The sequence below is a fragment of the Helicoverpa zea genome, chromosome 7 (genome assembly GCF_022581195.2).
Source record: "Helicoverpa zea isolate HzStark_Cry1AcR chromosome 7, ilHelZeax1.1, whole genome shotgun sequence".
Taxonomy (NCBI): domain Eukaryota; kingdom Metazoa; phylum Arthropoda; class Insecta; order Lepidoptera; family Noctuidae; genus Helicoverpa; species Helicoverpa zea.
In genome coordinates this window covers 6,306,564-6,323,732 of record NC_061458.1, presented here as the reverse complement: position 1 = coordinate 6,323,732, position 17,169 = coordinate 6,306,564, and the positions used below count along the sequence as shown (strand labels likewise).

The 17,169-nt window shown below is 33.5% G+C and overlaps 2 protein-coding genes across 3 annotated transcripts; both read left to right on the top strand.

Annotated features, from left to right (window-relative positions):
• The first annotated feature begins 1,097 nt into the window (after window positions 1-1,097).
• Window positions 1,098-16,286, top strand: LOC124631738 (CTP synthase). The gene is made up of 10 exons (XM_047166308.1): window positions 1,098-1,411; window positions 1,512-1,682; window positions 1,923-2,140; window positions 2,376-2,540; window positions 12,549-12,670; window positions 13,129-13,383; window positions 13,527-13,819; window positions 13,951-14,179; window positions 14,570-14,658; window positions 14,758-16,286. The coding sequence occupies exons 1-10, from the start codon at window positions 1,237-1,239 to the stop codon at window positions 14,847-14,849; spliced, it is 1,809 nt and encodes a 602-aa protein (XP_047022264.1). The 5' UTR covers window positions 1,098-1,236; the 3' UTR covers window positions 14,850-16,286.
• Window positions 5,735-11,084, top strand: LOC124631739 (tigger transposable element-derived protein 2-like). Of its 2 annotated transcripts, none has more exons than XR_006984538.1 (2): window positions 5,735-6,046; window positions 7,079-11,084. XR_006984538.1 is itself a non-coding variant. In XM_047166309.1 (2 exons), exon 2 carries the CDS (start codon window positions 7,091-7,093, stop codon window positions 8,447-8,449), a length of 1,359 nt encoding a protein of 452 aa, XP_047022265.1. In that variant the 5' UTR covers window positions 5,742-6,046; window positions 7,082-7,090; the 3' UTR covers window positions 8,450-11,084. The 2 variants fall into 2 exon arrangements, 1 of the variants encoding a protein (XP_047022265.1); XM_047166309.1 differs by having other exon boundaries at window positions 5,742-6,046; window positions 7,082-11,084.
• Window positions 16,287-17,169: the final 883 nt, after the last annotated feature.

Here is a 17,169-nt window from a genome sequence, read left to right as displayed (position 1 = left end):
AGAAACGCAACACTTTTCACCATTTTAATAGTTTAAATTGATTTAATACAAAAAAATATAAACAAAATTTTAAATGCTGATTACGCGCCAAGAATGTTCAGGGTTACCGCTAGAAAATAAAAAAAAAGCAAAATAAAAATTTATGTTGTTTATGTTTTAATAATAAATACGAATAAATTAATGCGATTGTTATTAATTTGTTGACTTACAATTGTTAAAATAAGATAAAAATATAAGTGATTCAATTGTTTTTTGGGAAGACAAATCTTTTGATCACAACATTTTTTTATGCTGGCAAGGTGTTAGAAAGAGACAGACAGCCTCCGTTCGAACTATCCCTCTCGGCTCGGATTTGCCTCTGTGTATTATGCAATCAATTTAGTACCTTATTGCGTTAGAATAGAGTTCATTTTCGTAAATATATATTTTGAGCGTGCGCAATCTTGTTTAGTAATATTATATCTATGATTACACCATCTTAGATAATGGCAACACTAACTCTTTTAGTCGATAGTGTTCTGAAAGAGAAAGGTATGCTTGCAAAAAATGTGGAGTAAAGGCTGATTTACATTGAGTCAGTAACTGACGTCAGTGTAGGCGCCGAAAACTGACGCGTGCTATTTACACGAAGTCAGTGTAGTGTCAGTGTTTCGTCAGTAGTACTGTACTGACTTCAAATCAATTTACACGATGGCAGTGCCGGGTCAGCACTGACTTGTCAGTGGACTGACGTCAGTTACTGACTCAATGTAAATCAGCCATAACTGTACAAACATCCGAGGAATGAGAATCATGTTGTGAAGGTGATGAGCATGAACGTAGATGGATAAACTGGAAGGGGACCAAAGAAAAGATGCATGGATGGTGTGCAGTCGAAGTGGCTAAAAATAATGTTACTTGTATGATTACGGCATACAGAAGAGTATGGAAGGAGAAAATATGCTACGCAGCCCCAGAAAATATTGGGATAAGTGCAGAGGGATGAAGATGATAATAGTATTTAGTCGATTATTATAAAAACCGAATATTTTAACATATCCGAAACTTACTAAGTAACACTAGTTCCTCTCTAGAAAATAGAAATTGCAAAAATTGCAAATGGCGCGCAGCGTTTGCAGATGAAGCACGTGTGATTGACGTTTCTAATAAATTGATACATCGTTCCCAAATAATATAAAAAATACTGAATGCTGAATAGTTCTTAATCAAACGAGACACAAACGTTAAAAAGTAATTATGCCGGATATGAAATATATTTTGGTTACCGGAGGAGTTATAAGTGGTGTTGGAAAAGGTGTGATAGCGAGTTCATTTGGCACAATTTTAAAAAGCTGTGGAATCGATGTGACTTCAATAAAAATTGATCCATACATAAATATCGACGCAGGAACATTTTCTCCATACGAACATGGTAAGTGAAGCAAATGTTATTGTGTTTAACCTTAATATTTCGACTAGTTACCCCGCGTGTTGCGATGCGTATATTGCATGCTTCTATTTTTATTTTCTAGGTGAAGTTTACGTGCTCGATGACGGTGGCGAAGTCGACCTTGATCTTGGCAACTACGAGCGTTTCTTGGATATCACACTGCATAGAGACAATAATATAACAACTGGCAAGATATATCAGCAGGTTATTGAACGTGAGAGACGAGGAGACTACCTCGGCAAAACAGTACAGGGTAAATATTTAATTTTTCCTTATACTTTACACTTACCCTGTTCCTAATGCACCCATGTAACATTAATTTCCAAAGAAACAGGTTCTTCATAATATTTTTTTATTAACAAAAATATGACTGTCAATGGACATAATCAACAGACAATTTTATTGAATTTCACCTCTCATGTGTATAATTTACAATTTAAGATTAGATGAATTTGGTTTATGGAGTATCTACTAAATATTTTGTTTCTTGTAGTCATTCCACACATTACTGATGCCATACAAGAATGGGTGCAAAGAGTAGCCCATATACCTGTGACACCAGACAATGCTCCCCCGAGGGTTTGCATAGTGGAGCTCGGTGGCACAATAGGTGACATTGAAGGAATGTCATTTGTCGAAGCATTCAGACAATTTCAGTTCCGAGTCAAGAGGGAAAACTTCTGTTGTGCTCATGTATCTTTAATACCAATGGTAAGTTGGAATTCTCTGTATTTTATATATTTCGCCTGCAATTCAGTAGTATGTTTATTGAAATGTCACCTGGCATCAAACCAAATTTCTCTGCTCTCGCTCTAAGTATAATATTCAAACAGTGTAAAAGACACTTTTCTAAACATTCAGAGAATTCAATGAATGTTTTAAACTTGTTTAATAAAGTAATAAGAAACTGCAATACTTAATGATGGTTTATCATTTAAAATTTTAGCCAAAATCAACGGGAGAACCAAAGACAAAACCAACACAGTCATCCGTGAGAGAATTACGAGGCTTGGGCCTGTCTCCAGACTTGATTTTATGCAGATCTGAGAAACCAATAAATCAAGGTGTCAAGGAAAAGATATCCAATTTTTGTCATGTTGGCCCAGAACAGGTAATATTCTTTTTCATCCGTGTATGTTTTGAATTAGAAATGAAAACACAGTTCAAAATCTTTTGTTTAATTTTCTTGAATGGTATATGATATTGTATTGCTCTTCATGTCTTGTACTTGCTACAACAAAGTTAGGGAAATTAAAATATGATGTGTTTATATTTTAATTATTTACTTAATTTAACATCAGATATCATTATTATTTGTGCTTTGTTTAACATCCTTCTTCGAGGGTGTAAAGGGTACAACGCTGGCAAGCCCATATTACTAAGACAAATAAAAGGATATTGTCATAGTTGTGGAATTACCACAAAAACTCACAATGACCATAAATAATTTGAGAACTTGGTTCATTAATAAAATAACCCAGCCATGTATTGCTCATTAATAATACCACTTCTTATGAACTAGATTAAATAATACCTACCAGTTTTTAAATAAAATAAGGTACCTACATGTAATTTAGTATGAAGGCTTATTCACACTCCATTGTTCAATTGGTTCCATTCAAGAAGCAGTTATGCTTATCAATGTTTATAAAAAAATATTTAACTACTTAGTAACTGGTAGTTCTTATTATAAGATCAGGTCAATGATGTTTGACCCCTTTGATTCTGAAATACGGAAGCGGGAATCAGGTGCCACATCGATAAGAACTTGGTTTCTGAGTAAAACTAGGTTAATATTATTTTCAATCCGATAGCGCGAAGTAGATTGCCGTTTTATTTTTTTGTTTCGGTTCTGTATTTTAACAAACCAGTTGCTTATACTGCTTAGGTATTCGTCAACGGTATTCAAGCATACATTTTGTCTTGAGCATATTTTTGGAGATTTTGGATGTTTAAACAAAACTAATTTTGAATACCTAATTTATAGTTTAGCTTCTAGTATAAAACCTACTTCCCTAGTTGTACACTTGCACGCGTTTTAAAAACCACAATCATTTAAGCAAAGTGTATCGCAGTATCGCATTTGTTGCGAGTGGAATGAAAAACACAACAAACTAATGAGATTAAACAAATACTGTATTTTCCGTAATGTAAACAATTCAATTGATCTAAAAGGATTAACAGTTCCTAAGAAATCTACTATCTATAAATTGTAGTTTCTAAAGATCTTCCAGAAAACTGAAGTTCACATGAATTCCTTGTCGTATATCTTAGGTATAATATGCAGCAGGTATCTTGTATCACATTTAAGAGCTCGTATTATGATACGAGAATTCAATTGTGAGGGATAAATCGAGTTATTTGAGAAGCATATACCGTGTAATGGAATCTTCATTATCATAACGTATCAAAATACGGTACATGATACAAAACTTTACATAGCTAACGAGACACAGTACCCATGAAATTAGTCGATTCTGGATTTGTAAGGCGATACTTTGTGGAGACAGTCAGTAGTGTAGTCCCATTTATCTGTGATTCAATGATTCAAAAATGGCCGGGAAGCAGCGATTTTCAGCAAACCATGCAGGGTTTGCATATGCACTCTGCGATGGCCCGGTATGTTAGAGCGCGCTTTTAGAATAGGTTCATAACTTATTTATAGACCAGTCAAGTTAAAACCTGCTTGGAATAGCGTCATATAGTCATACTCTGAAGTGTGTTGCTTTTGATAAGCAAGATTGCAACACTACTTTCAATAGGTTTAAGAGTACCTACTATTTACGTTTTTTAAAAAGTACCTTAACTATTATACAGGACTTTTTGATGTTAAGGGAATTCCCCATTTATTCAGTTAACAGCTTTTGTCATCAGCAGTTCTGGCTAATCATTAATCAATAGCACTTCAGATAAATTCTCGGTCTTACAATACAAAGCAGACGATGACAGAAGTTAAAAAAAAAAACTATATCAAAATTCGTTTCCACTTACCAAAAGATTAAAAGTGTAACTTAGCAACCGCGAAAGTCCAGTTGAAATGAATAAAACAAGTTTTAAAATGAGGCCGTAAAAAACTGAAAGTCTTGATCTAACGATTTCTATGGTCATGTTCTTTTTACTAAAACACTAATGCAGTGGCGTAGCGTGGGTATCTGCCGCCCGGGGCAGTTGTCGATTTTGCCGCCCCTTCCCGTGAATTTTTTTTACAAGTGTTACTGGCCGTTTCTCATTTTTAACCGACTTCAAAAAAAGGGTTTTTTTTTGTATCGACGTTAAAAATCATCAAATGACCCCGCTGTGGGTTAGCAGCGGTGAGGGAGTGTCAGCTAGAAACCGTCGTGTTCCGTCGAAGGCCTTTTATGTTTTATGGTAACTGTTTCGAACAACCCGCAGCCCCGGCAGAAGGGGGAGGTTCTCAAGTAGACTTTTCTTTTATATCTTTGTTACTTGATTTCCTGAAGGTTTTAGAATTCCAAATGCGCGAGCGAAGCGAGCGCGAAATTTTTATCGGACTTAAAACAAAAATTACTTAAAATTTAGCCCAAACGTAAGGTGAATGCTGGGAAGTCCGTATACAAGGCAACTCCGTCTACACCATTGACATATATTCTAGCGATAGACAAGAACATCCATACAAATAATTTACCCGCTTATGTCGTCTGTTGACATCTCGATGACGTATTGTGACATGTAGTCATCCTCATTGATGTTAATTGCAGAAGTGTCGCTCGTATTTTGCCTACATTTTTAATTACTCAAAAAGTTTATATCTAAGTGAATTCAAAATCATGTAATATATCAATAAGTTTATTTATATCTAATTGAATGCAAAATCATGTAATATATTAAAACCAGGAACTTATTTTTAGGGTTTTTAATATTAATTACGATGTTTTTTTTTCTTAAGAGGGCTATCACAAATTTTCGCGAATTTAATTATTTTTTCTTGAAAGTAAGAACATACCATGACAAAGTGAAGTCTGTTTTCATTGATATTTTACCTACTGCCAGTTTTATGGCACATCTGTTTCTGCACGATTTTCTTAATCCATAATTTAAGATGGCGGGCGGGAACAAATTAATGCATATTTGTAAAATTGAATTATAAATGAAAAGTATGATATGCAAGCATTGTAATAGCATGAACAGCGTGTAATTTTACTAACTTGACTCTCGAATTAGTTTATATGTGTAAGTTTATACCTAGATATGTATTTTCTATTTTATAATTGTCGTTTCATAGACATCCATCTGACGCAGGTGTCAAAATCGCTCTGATTTGCCATTTTGGGCACTGCATAGTCTGCACTGCAGTTCAGTGTGGTAAGCTTTTTGTTCGGAACGTTCTATCTAGTACGTAGTACATATATATCGATGGTCTACACGTCATTACACTCGTTCCCTAAACATTTAAGGAGTCTTGCGCTCGATCGGTAAAACAGTATAGCAGTTTAGTTCGAATTAAGAATAATAGATGTCGCTATATGTCATTCTGCGGAAGTAAATTGACTTCCATTTTTAGTCGTTTTTTATACTCGAAGAACGAGTGACACGTGGTGTGAAAAAAAATAGAAAAAGGTGCAAAATCACAAAAATTGGAGCGTAAAGTGAATTGATGTAAGTATTTCAATATGTATTCTTTATATATCTTTTAATAAATTGACCAATAATGCTAAGAATTTTATAATAATAACTATAGTAAATATCTAACCTTAAAATATCATAGTTGGGAAGACCGTATAATACGAACGAGGTAAGTCCGTCATATGACGGTCTTGCCTTTAAGCAGAGATCTTCAACCTTTCTAGACCATGTAGGTACATTTTTCAAAATCCCATTATTTCCTCAAACTTTTCGATTTCATGCTGCTAATATTAGATAAAAATAACAATAAATATTCTTTATTTAGAGTAGGTATGACTATGCGAGAAAAATCAACAAGCATTTATATTTTTGCAGAAATAAAACATATTGGATATGTCTGGAGTGCAATTGGATGTTGATCGTTTTTTATCCAGAAATGATATCGAACTTTTAAACCAATATATATGGCCGTGGCATGTGACACATTTTATTATATCTAGAAGATGTTATCATTGTGGTTATTATGCAGAATTAAACTTACCACATCATTTCATGGTACATAGATGGAACATGCCATTTTTATTATATTTTGATTTTTTCTGGTGTCAAGGCTGCCTGCATATGTCAATCTACGATCATTACCCTGAAGATGAATGTAGTTACTGTTCTCAAATATTCTTACATTAAACTTAATAAAAAATAAGAAGATACGATAAAATAATAAGAGACTTATTTCATAACACGTTCGGTGCGTATAGATGTTTAATTTTGTATTCGTATTCAAGTAATTTTTGTTCCCGTACTTAAATTATATTCTATCCTTGCTTTGGGTCAGCCCGTCAGAAAGTTATTACGGCGAAAATACACAGTTGCATAATAGTTGTTTATTTTAAGCAAATAAATTATTTGTATTGTATTTGTTGTTAAATAGAAAACTCGTGGCTAAAAGTCGGTTGGACCCCAACATAGTTGGAAAAAGGCTCGGCAGATAGACTATGATGATCCACAGTTGTTTAATAAATCTAGATAAGTAATTTTTGATAAACAGTTTATTTTTTGTTTCAGTAGCCTGTGACCATGGTTAGCAACTATAAACGAAAAACGAGCAAAGGCTCATATTCAAAAGAAAAATTACAAGAGGCAGCACAAGCTGTTAGGGATGGCCGTCTGAGTGGCTATAAAGCTGCTCAGATTTATAATATACCCAGAATGACCATTATGGACCATGCAAAAAACAGGCGATATAAATCGAATTCTCTAGGTAGAAGCACTGCTCTATCTAGAGACGTCGAATCAAAATTAGCTTCGTTACTACATTCAATGGAAAAATATGGATTTGGATTAACAAAAAAAGAGGTTCTAGAAATGGTCGGCCAATATGTAAGACGTAATGATCTATCGACTCCTTTCAAAAACGGAACTCCAGGTTCAGCGTGGTTTACAGCATTCAAAGAACGACACAATTTATCCGTAAAGAAACCCCAGGCTGTCGAAATCGCGCGTAAGAAAGCTATAGATCCTTTCATAGTTTACCCATATTTTGAATTGCTTTATAATACACTGGTAGATTTAAAATTATTGGACCAACCATCCGCCATTTGGAATGTAGATGAAACTAGTTTTTCGAATGATCCCGAAAAATCGAAAATTGTTGGCGCAAAAGGACACCCTTCGACAAGAGTAATCGCATCACCTGGTAGAGAAAACACCACTGTATTGCTTGGTGCTAGTGCGCAAGGAGAAAAAACTCCTCCCCTAATCATTTTCAAGGGGAAAAACGTATGGGATGAATGGACATCTCCAGATGCTTATCCCGGCACATCCTACGCTGCTACGAAGAAAGGATGGATGGAGACCGACGTTTTTGAAAAGTATTTTAAAAAAGTATTCTTGCCTGCTGTTGGAGATCAACGTCCGATTCTTCTTATTTATGATGGACATGCTACTCATGTGGGATTAAACATAATCGAGGAAGCGCGTAAAGCAGATATAACAATACTTAAGCTACCACCGCATACTAGTCACATCTTACAACCGCTAGATGTAGCGGTCATGAAATCATTTAAAGCTCGATGGGATCCAATGCTCGTAAAATGGCAACGTTCGAATGTCGGAGTGAAGTTGCCGAAGAAAGAGTTTGCGAAGTTAATTGGAGTGGTTTGGGCTGAAATTGATAGTCAAGTTTTAAGAAATGGCTTTCGCAAGGCTGGAATTTACCCGTTCAATTCTGAAGAAATCCAAGAAAGTTTATTTGATCCGTTAAAGCTAAGTCGTTGGAAAGAATATCAAGTTCTTAAGTCACAAGAAAGACGTGACTTTGACCATAATACTCCAGGAAGGCATGAAAATTACCTAAATATTTCAAAAGAACTAGTTTCTTATAATGATGAATCATTTTTGGTCGCTACAACAAACCAGCCACAAAGTCTGTTTTAATTAGCTTTTAATTGCACAATAGAAGAACTGTACCGTATTCAGAAAAATGATTTGGAGTCAGGCAAAACAAAAATTATAAAAGAAAACCAAGTTACAGATTCAGAATTTCATCAAAGACTGGCACAAGAATCTTTCGTTTCCAATAAGGAGTTGAAACACGTTGACAATAGCAGTAATAGGGTCCAGATATTAGAAAATAGACGAATAACCTTTGAAGAACTATTATTGATGCAAGTTAAAGCTGGAGCTCATGTAAAAGTCAAAAGACAAAAAATTGCTCCCGGAGCTGAAGTTATAACACATAATGATGTTGTTAAGCGTAAAATGGAAGAAAGAAATAAAAAAGAACCGCAGACAAAGAAAAATGCGACCATGGTAAAAAAACAACCTAAGACTAACTATCTAACCAAAAAAGGACGAAAGAAAACACAAAAAAAGTCCAATCCAACGAAACAACATTTGATATTGATAGTGACCACGATGCAGATATAACACCAAAGCGAGATGCGTCGATTTATGGTCCGTCTACTTCAACAGGAAATATAGGTAAGCAAAGCTATACGAAAAGAAAGCGGCTGCCATCAAATGACTCCATAACTAGTATTTCTGATGTGATGAGTCTATACAGCGATACGGACATCAGCCTTGAAACACTGTGCGATGATGACTTTGATAATGAAATCTATTGCTTAGAAAAAAACTGTTTAAATGTGAATCAAGGAAATGCTAGTAGCAATGACGACTTACAGCTTAATCCAAAAGGTAAACTACAAAAGAAAGCTCCAAAAAGTAAAAATAAAGAACCGCAAGCAAAGAATAATAGGACCGTGAGAAAAAATAAATCAAAGATTACTAAGTTACACAAAAAAGAGAAAAAGATTACGCAAATAAAACAATCTTCCAACGAAACAACACCTGACGTTACCAGTGACGACGATTTAAGCACCACGATAACTGATCTTGAAATTGACAAAGAAAATTCGGTTCCTGTATCTCCTGCATCAAATGGAAATAATTCACTTTCCCGTCCAACTACTTTAACAGGAATGACAGTTATGAATAGAGATGTGAAACGAAACCACCTGTCATCAATTGATTTCACAACTGTTGATTCTAATAAAATGAATATATTTAGCGATATAAATATGCACATTAGTATTCTAAATGACGATACTGATGTCAATTGTACTGTAAAAGAAAACATTGTGAATCAAAAAAATATAACTGACAATGACATCTTACAACACACGAATTACAACATAAATGATTCCGTACTAGTGAGATACCGTATGAGACAAAAGTGGACCTATTACATTGGATTTATAGAGGATATCAATGTTGTGGATGACGAAACATATTATTTTATAGACTTCTTAAAAACTGTAAAGAAACCACAACTAGTTTTTAAAATGACCAAAAGAAAAGACCGTGATAATGTACCAGCTCCGTCTATAGTTAAAAAGATCGAAATAGAAAGTGTTAATGCAAAACAATATAACCTATGCAATATTGAAGATGAGGTATATTTTTAAATAAGATTGTACTTTTTATTCAATAATTATGTTATGCTTGTCTAAGCTGAATTGACGCGCCCACTACCTAATTTTAAATTTGCTTGTGTGTAAAATGTGGCAGTGGGCGCGTCATTCTAGCTTCTAAAAGCTCTAAAATTGTTTTGCAATTTCTGTTTGTTCTATTTTGGTTTAATCTATGTCTGTTTGTGTAATTAAGAAAACACATTGCATTGTTTCCTTATTTTTACATACTCTACGGGTTTTATAGAGAATACTCTGGTAATTTTAATAATATGATTAATGATAAAAACCAAAAATGGTTAATGATTATTGATTTTCTTACGACTAATTATTATGTATGATTATTATGATCAAAGAAGAAGATGGCATAGCTTTTTTTTATTTTTATAACGGATTTTACGGATTTTAAAGAGTAGTAATTATGATAAGAAATTTTATATAATTTTATTTTAATAATAAAAACAAAATAATAAGACTGTTGATTTTAGTGAATTATTTAATTTACGGCTGTGTGTATGATTAAGCCAAAATATTATATTCTTTTCTCATTTAAGTAAATGTGCTTTACGGACTATACTTATACAGAATAATTGTGATAAGTTAGTAACCCTATATTCTTTTATTAAAACAGAAAAACAAATATGACTGGTGTTTTTACAGATTAGTTCGCTTTCTGTTAAAAATATAAAGCTAATCGTAGTTACTGATAAACTGCAATCTTTCAAAAAAGTCCAGCCAACAAAAAGGTGAGAGTGAATGAACGGGTACGTCAAGTGTTTCTTCTGAAACTTGTTAAGGATGCTTGAGAATTGAACATATAAAACGTCGTACAAAGGTACCATTTATTTGTGGTTTTCTTTAAAAATGTGTACCAAAAAGAATCAAAGTTCATAAAATTACGTAAAATAAAATTACTCACTTTTTCTTTTCGCTTAGGCTCATTCATTCTACACCCAACTTGGTTAACTGGACTATAAATTCCGCATTAAATTATTTTAATTAAATAAGTTAGAATGTCGTTCCTTACATAATTTTATGTTGAAACAAATAAGATTCGATTTATAGTGATTTGTTATAAGAAAATAAAACATTTTTCAGTTTGTTTTGCTTTTATTGAAAATGTTTACAGCCCCATCACAAAAATATATGCCGGTCTTACCTCAACTATTAGAAAATTATTTATTTAAACAATTTTCAACCTTATAGGTATGACACTAAAGTACATATTCCAATAGCATTCATTACTTCGTCGAAAGAAAATGTTTCCCTTCGTAGAATCCTTCAAATTTAGTATAAAATGACCATCAGACGGACTTGCCTCTATTAGGCTAGGAAAGTCCGTCTACACGCAGATTTTTAAAAAAACTTCTTTTGTTAAGCGATATTTGACATTAAAGGTACTTTAATGTTTTTAGAATGTACAAAACAATATTTCTAATTATTTGCAGCAATAAGAATTAGCCTAGAATGTATAGTTTCATAAGTTTATTTCAATCAAAGTTAACTATTAAAAAAGTATGCCGGTCTTCCCCACATTGACCTTACTTAACTTTTTGTTTGTAGACAGATGCAAAAATAAGGGCATATCGTTTTTTAATACGCGAGCGAAGCGAGCGCGAAATTTTTATCGGACTTAAACCAAATATTACTTAAAATTTTGCCCAAACGTACTTAACTTTTTGTTTGTTGACAGATGCAAAAATAAGGGCATATAGTTTTTTAATACGCGAGCGACGCGAGCGCGAAATTTTTATCGGACTTAAAACAAAAATCACGTAAAATTTAGCCCAAACGTAGCTAACTTTTTGTTTGTTGATAGATGCAAAAATGAGGGCATATTGTTTTTGAATACGCGAGCGAAGCGAGCGCGAAATTTTTATCAGACTTAAAACAAAAATTACGTAAAATTTTGCCCAAACGTACTTAACGTTTTGTTTGTTGACAAATGCAAAAATAAGGGCCATAATATAGTTTCTGAATACGCGAGCGAAGCGAGCGCGAAATTTTTATCGGACTTAAACCAAATGTTACGTACAATTTAGCCCAAACGTACTTAACTTTTTGTTTGTTGACAAATGCACAATTAAGCGCATACAGTTTCTGAATACGCGAGCGAAGCGAGCGCGAAATTTTAATTATTTTTTATTTATGACTCAAAACCAAAATTACGTAAAATGTAGTGTCACGTGTGTTTTAAGTACCAAATTTTAACAATAATTAATTTTAAGTTTAAAAAGTTTCAACTTTCTTGTATGTGCGGCGCAGATACTAGTTGCGAATAATTTTTTTTTTAATTGTGTAAATTTTGCCGCCCCCTAAAAGCTGCCGCCCGGGGAATTTGCCCCCCCTGCCCCCTCCCACGCTACGCCACTGCACTAATGCATTCGATCTAGAAAATTTTAATTTGTGTCAAGTGGCACTCCAGAGTCTGCTTATCTGTGTGTTCAAATCAACTTGAAACAAAATTGTTAGTCAGTAGTTTAAATACAAAATGCGAACTTTTTTATAATAGTCTTTTCTTCTAATTGTATGGCTACTAACATTTAGTTTTTGATTATTTCCAGGTAATATGCATCCACGACTTGACCTCTGTATATCATGTACCTCTGCTAATGGAAGCGCAGGGCGTTGTACAGTATTTAAATGAGAGGCTTCAGCTGAATATGTCTATGCCACGACCAGGAAAGTAAGTATCAGACAGTAGATTTTTGTGCAAAAAATCACTACGATGTTACGTTTTCAAATCTTATTGTTTAGTTTATATCTACTGATTAATCGTGACCGTAAAAATGTTTATTGGTCGTGACCTAGTTTAACAAATCATATTTTGAAGAGGTATTTAATTGACTTTAGTATTGCGCCTTTATCTTTTTATCGTATACATTCCGAAGATACTGTCTGTTGAATTCTAAGAAAAACAACGTAACGTATTTAATTTCACAGTGAATAATTAAGTATACTGAACTGCAATCATACATTCAAGCACCTTTGGGGTTACAGTTTAATAAAACTGGTATAATTATTAATTTTATGTTAATTAAGACATAAAAATTCAAGTACTTAATATATTTTTAGGACTAACCAAACCAGTTTTCCTATGGTTTGAATTTGCATATTCAGTAAAAAAATAAATTATTATTACAGGTTTATGAGGAAGTGGCACAATCTTGCAAAACGTGTAGACAATCTGCGCAAAGAAGTGAATATTGCTCTTGTAGGAAAATACACAAAATTGGAAGACAGCTACGCGAGCGTGACAAAGGCTCTACAACATGCTTGCATTGCTTCTGGCAGTAAACTTAATCTTACATACATTGAAGCCGTGAACTTGGAACGTCAGACGAAAATAGATGATCCAGTCAGTTACCACAAAGCATGGCAGAATCTGTGCAAGAGCGAGTAAGTATTTTCTCAATCACTGGCTTCTGATAGAATTTTGAATACGTTATTTAGCTATATTTTTTAGAGAATGTATACCTCAAGTAGTTCTTATATTGCGCAGCTTATTTCTAATATCTCATTATTCTCCATTTTATTTCCAGTGGCGTTATAGTGCCTGGTGGATTTGGTCAAAGAGGAATGGAAGGAAAAATCGAAGCTTGTCAATGGTGCCGTGAAACACAAAAACCGATGTTGGGTATCTGTCTCGGGTTACAAGCCTCGGTAATAGAATTCGCTAGAAATGTACTGGGACTTAAAGGTGCAAACACAACAGAGGTTGATCCCAACTGTGAAGATAAACTTGTCATTGATATGCCTGAACATCATCCCGGAAACCTTGGTGGTACCATGCGGTTAGGAAAGAGGAAGACTTATTTGGAGTCTAGTGTAATAAGTGAGCATTTATTCATATTACTTCGTCATATTTAAATACAAGTTGTATAAGTACCTGTGTACAAAATTATGATTTTTCAAAATCATTTTGCCGAAACTGTATTCTGATTAGCCAATATATTTCTATTACAGCCCAACTATACAAGAAAGATGTAATTGAAGAACGTCACAGGCATCGGTATGAAGTAAACCCAGAGTATATAGAACGCCTAGAAGCGGCTGGTCTCCGCTTCGTAGGCAAAGACGAGTCTAAGACAAGAATGGAAGTTGCTGTGGTAGACAATCATCCATACTATGTGACAGTACAGTTTCACCCGGAGTACTTATCACGACCACTGTCGCCTAGCCCACCTTTCTTAGGGTAAGTTGTGCAGTATGCCATAAACTACTTATAACTATTGTCCATTTAAATCAACGTAGTAGCCTCTTTTTTTAGTTTAGAACTAGAAATATGAGTTGGTATGGGACTTTGCGCCATATGCATACGACGCATATTTTCCCATTCATTTTTTTTCTGTTATGTTCATATTGTGAGTGTGTTTATGCGTCTCATATTGCGCAATAAAACTCATTTTCTTTCTTATGGGGGTTGACACCAAGCTGTTCAGATAAGGAGTGGGAGAAAAGCTGAAGATGGCGAAGTGCCTTACAAAAATGCGATGTCCAGGCAACTTAAATAAGAAATACGCTTTGGCTGTAAATTGAGAGCAAATGTGGGTGTGTGAATTCATCAACTTAATTGTGTTTATAGATTAATATTGGCATCACTTGGAAAACTGAAAAACTACCTGTCAAAGGGCTGCCGGTTGAGTCCACGAAATCAGTCAGATGTCAGCTCAGGTTAGTAAAATTACTTTTCCCAAGAAGATTTCTAAACATGCTTATTTTAATTATGAAATATTTTTTGTACATTTCAATTATAATTTATTTTATTTTCAGATGAGGATGATATATCAGTGTCATCTTTAAGTATAGCTGACGAAAAGACTGTCATTGAAAATGGTATAGCAGTTAATGGTGTAAGCAAATAAAAAGTATACTTAGTAGATGACTATTATAATCAAACATCACTATCCATAAGTGATATTACTTATATAAAAATATAATCAAACAGTATGCTGATTGTATGTGAAATGAGATATTTTTCTAAAGAAAAAGTATATAAACGTCAAACTGAAAACCAGTATAACATAAGTAAGTTCCAACTCATAATACCATCATTTTGTACTTCACTTTTTTATAAAGTTATTTTAGACAAAGTTTCTTCAATATACCTTTCCAGTGGTATAAACTATTATTGAAGCATAATACAAACTGTATGTATTATTTTAATCAAATACATTAGAAAATCTAGAAATAAATAAATAAAATCTATTAAATGTAAACATGCAAGTTATTGTCGTAAAATATTTTATTTATTAATCCTTTTACATGACACCTGTTTCCCTGTTTCAATATTTTAGTTGATAAGTGATAAAGATATAAGAATTGTTTGTTTTTAAATAATAGTTAAGCATAATGTTTTGTAGCGATTTTTTTTTTTGTTAAAAAAGGTGATAACTTGTATGTCAAAATAACTTTTTACTCGAATAATTTGGAACTTGTATTTGTTATCCATACCCAGTAAAATTCTCCGACGTGTACAAATAATATTTTAAGTATGTAGGTGCTCATAGATGGTTATAATGATTTAACAATGCATTTTGAAGAATTACATAGATTTTCTATAACATGCTACCAGCTCAGTATGAGACAAAAAAAATCTTATTAGTATAAACAATATTATACATAGTCACTTGTATAATGAACTGATGTCTAGCTTTCCCTTGGATATCATTTCGGAAGAAAATCCAATAAAAAGGATTATTAGAATTATTTGACTTAGGATCACAAAAATATAAAGATTACTTTTTGCATTTGTTATAGTTTGTAACATTGTAAATTAACAAATAATAACTATGGTGCAACAAGTAGCTTCAATAAATATGCAACTCACATATTTGTTATTTTTATTAAAGTAAATCATTTAAAACAATATGCAGTTGACTGGCATGGCAAAAACTATTATACTTAGATTGTAGCAAAGATGTCGATTAGTCTTGGACAGGCTTATTATTTGGATATTAATTAAGCCCCAAATGTTATATATATTGTGATGTTAAATAAACTAACTCAGAGGTGATGATATGGCTGTTGTATAATGATAAAAAATATATATTTTATTATGGACAATCCATTAGGTCTAAAACCTATTTGTATTTACATATAATCGTATACTTTATCAATTTTCGCTTCCTCTCATAAGTTTTCAATAGAACTCATAAGCATGCCTGAGCTTTTTATATGCAGGCATAACTAAAATTTAAAAAAGCATTCCATTACACTTCTTGCGATTGTAACGTTTCTCTACTCTAGTACTCTTGTTCGTAATTATATTGAAAAAGCCAATAAATTTTCCTCTGTCTGAATAGTGTTTTTAATTTGATATTTCTTACCTTTCATCCATTCCTTTTTTGTCAACTACTGCAGTACACGAATTATTGGGCCCGCTGCGCTAATCTTACGTTCGCCTTATTTCATTGGCCCATAAAACCTCAGTTGAACAAGAAAATTAGGTATCGCGAGAGGAATTCGTTGTGTCCTTTCAAAGACTCCTGTGTTTACACCGCAGGCACCTGCAGACAGCACTAGCTTTGGCAATGTGAAATGTATGGATTTAGCGAAGCAGAGGATATTAATTAAAAAAAAAAAACACGTGTTTTCAGAAATTAGAGTGGTCCTTGTCCTTCAGTTTAACATAGCTTTAAAATTCCGCTTTCTATTGGTGGAAATATGGGTGATAGGGTGACCATATTTTAATAAAAAAGCAAACTTAGTGTTAAAATGAAGCATAGGACGAATTATTATCAGGAGGTGACTCGCTTCTTAGGCCGTCAATACACGGACCGCTTGAAGCAGTCAGGAGCGACAGGGGCCCGATTCTCCTAATTTTACTTAAGCAACATTCGATTGACGTTCGACTCGATTCGACTGAGATCCGATCCCGACTCGATTACGATTGAAGCGTATGTGGCATTCCGCTATTTTTTCTTTGAAATAAACGTTTTTATCCTTTTCTGTCATTCAATAATGAATCATTTTGTCTGCAAATGATTTTCGATTGCAAAATGATTGTACAGCAAACTACCGTATAGACCAAAATTACCAAAATAGCAGACCAATCGCACACCAATCAAATGTCAATCGAATACGATTGGTCTTTTATTAGTAGCAGAATGCCCGATATGGTTAAAACTGCTATTGCGATCATATTGCGATTCGATTTTGACATTATTAACTTAGGAGAATCGG

Bases quoted from the DNA above. Each gene is read 5' to 3' on its own strand.
- LOC124631738 (XM_047166308.1), top strand. From the start codon at position 1,237: ATGCCGGATATGAAATATATTTTGGTTACCGGAGGAGTTATAAGTGGT. The intron at 1,683-1,922 runs GTAAATATTTAA...TGTTTCTTGTAG, and splicing joins CCTCGGCAAAACAGTACAGG to TCATTCCACACATTACTGAT. The intron at 13,820-13,950 runs GTGAGCATTTAT...TTTCTATTACAG, and splicing joins TTTGGAGTCTAGTGTAATAA to CCCAACTATACAAGAAAGAT.
- LOC124631739 (XM_047166309.1), top strand. From the start codon at position 7,091: ATGGTTAGCAACTATAAACGAAAAACGAGCAAAGGCTCATATTCAAAA.